At 33.4% G+C, this 2290-nt stretch overlaps 1 protein-coding gene across 1 annotated transcript; it reads left to right on the forward strand.

Annotated features, from left to right (window-relative positions):
- Positions 1-515: 515 nt before the first annotated feature.
- On the forward strand, positions 516-970 carry Tsp_12807 (conserved hypothetical protein). Its single transcript, XM_003368244.1, has 2 exons — positions 516-687; positions 903-970. Exons 1-2 carry the CDS (start codon positions 516-518, stop codon positions 968-970), a joined length of 240 nt encoding a protein of 79 aa, XP_003368292.1.
- The last annotated feature ends 1320 nt before the right edge of the window (positions 971-2290 follow it).

Genomic DNA, 2290 nt, shown 5'->3' on the forward strand with positions numbered 1-2290 from the left:
TTTTCTTTATCGCTTACAGCATCCTGAAACATACTAGGCAGTTTCCGGAAAAACTGTCCAAAACACTATCCAAAACACAAAACTCATTAATATAAAACTATAACAATCAAAAAACTCCAAATTTTGAAAAAAAATTTTCGCTGGTTTTTGCAAAAACAGCCAAGTGTATATAGCTCGTGAAATTTTGCAATTTTGGAGAAACATTTTTTCCTCCACAAATGGACGTTATGAGCATTAATCGATCGTAAACGATTAGAAGAGTACAACAAACGTATCCGGGCGGTTCCGTATTTCTCGAAATATGCTGAAAAAGTGGGAAGCATGCCCATGTGTTAAGAGGGGCAAAATTAAAGATTAAGAAATTAAAGCATTAAAATTGTACATACCTTTCATTGGCACACAATCGCTTGCACTTACCCTCAAATTACTCTATAATTCGCCGTACTTTTTGAGAAGAATGGAATAATTTTCACTCTACTTACTCGTGAATTCCCCCATTAATTTTAACAAATACCATGTACGAGCCCAATAATTTGACATCGATTGTGAATTTCTTTCTTTTCCTAGCATTTGTAATGAAGTTTCACTCTGGGCGACTACACATTATACTAATTATGCAAATCGCCATTGCATCGTTGTTACTTAGCGAAAGTACAATCAAATGGCCACACATGCGCTATCAATCAGGTGCGTAATCAATGGACAACATGGCAATTAAGATCGCATTCCATGAAATGTTTGCTTTTCAACAAACAGAACAGTTACAACGCATACGTTTTGATTTGCATCAATTAATGATTATTTAACAGCAATAATTTCAGAACTTCAATTCAATTCATCGTAAAGAACAATAAATTAGTAGAAATCTAATAGAGTTGATATCAAAAATGTCACATGTGCAGAAATTGGCAATCATTGCTGCCGTTGGAAGAGTGCTACTGATGGGCAAATTCTTTACGTATTAAGATAGGCAGAAGACAAATTTAGAGTCTATTTATTCCGCAACTATTGGGTAGTTTCTAATGGAACTTTGCATAACATTATCGGTAATCATTGTGAATGTCTAGAAATCAAAAAAAATACAAATTTCGAAAAAAGACTTTTTCTGACTTTTGCAAATGCAACCAAGTCTATAGCCCATGAAATTTGCAGTTTTCCAGATAGATTTTTTTCTCCACAAATTAAGGCAATTAATTTATATGAGTAGAGAATTATTCGCTAACTATTATGAACTTATCCGAATCGCTCCTGATTACATATTTGTTGAAATATGTCAAAAAAAGTAAAAGAAAATAGGATTTTAACAGAGTCGAAATGAAAAGGGAAGAAAAATAAAAGTTAAATCAGTGTACATATTGAATGGTTTCATTAATTTTTCCAACGAGACTATCAATGTTTTCACCCAAAAAAGGAAATTATTTTAATAAGAATTGCTCCTAATTTTCATTTAAACAGCAGTAACTTTCAAAACTAAGAACCTTTGTTCACTGAATTTTTAGATTATAAATAAAATTCATTCCTGACTTTTCTTTATCGATTACAGCATCCTGCAACCTACCCGGCAGGTTTCGATGAAATTCTCCAAAACACCATCTTTTATCATTATAAAACTATAACAATCAAAAAAAAATTCCAAATTTTGAAAAAAAAATTTTCGCCGATTTTCGCAAAAGCAACAAGTCTGTAGCCCATGTAATTTGGCAATTTTCGAGAAAAGCCGTATACTCGAAAAACGGACTTTATGGACATCAATCGATCGGAACGATTAGATACGTACAATACAATTATCCTCGCCGTTGCTAGTTGCCCCTTTGTCGATGTATTCTGAAAAAAGTTGGAAGCATCCCTATGTTTTAAGATAGGCAATGAGCCAATTTTACGGGTGCTTCATTCCAAAACTGGTGGACAGTATCAGATGGAACTTTGGAAAAGATTATCGCTATGCAGTCCAAATGCCAAACAATCAAAAAAAGTGGAAATTTTGACAAAACGTTTTTCGCCGTTTTTCGCCAAAAAGCAAGTCTATAACCCATGAAATTTGGCAATTTTCGAGAAAAACCTTAGACTCCAATTTCAAAGGCAGCATTTTCAAAAAGGCGTGTAAACCACAAACGTTTTCAAGAATGAAACCTTGCTTAAATTCACTTTGCAAGACAGATGTTCATTGCACTTTATGCTTCTCTCAGAAATTGTTGTGACTGAGCACTTTGAGATGGAATGCATTTTGCATTTCTTTGCAAGAAACACTGAATTAAGCTAACGACCTTTCAAGAAATCAAATATATAAATC

The sequence above is a fragment of the Trichinella spiralis genome (genome assembly GCF_000181795.1).
Source record: "Trichinella spiralis strain ISS 195 chromosome Unknown Scfld2840, whole genome shotgun sequence".
NCBI classification, from domain to species: domain Eukaryota; kingdom Metazoa; phylum Nematoda; class Enoplea; order Trichinellida; family Trichinellidae; genus Trichinella; species Trichinella spiralis.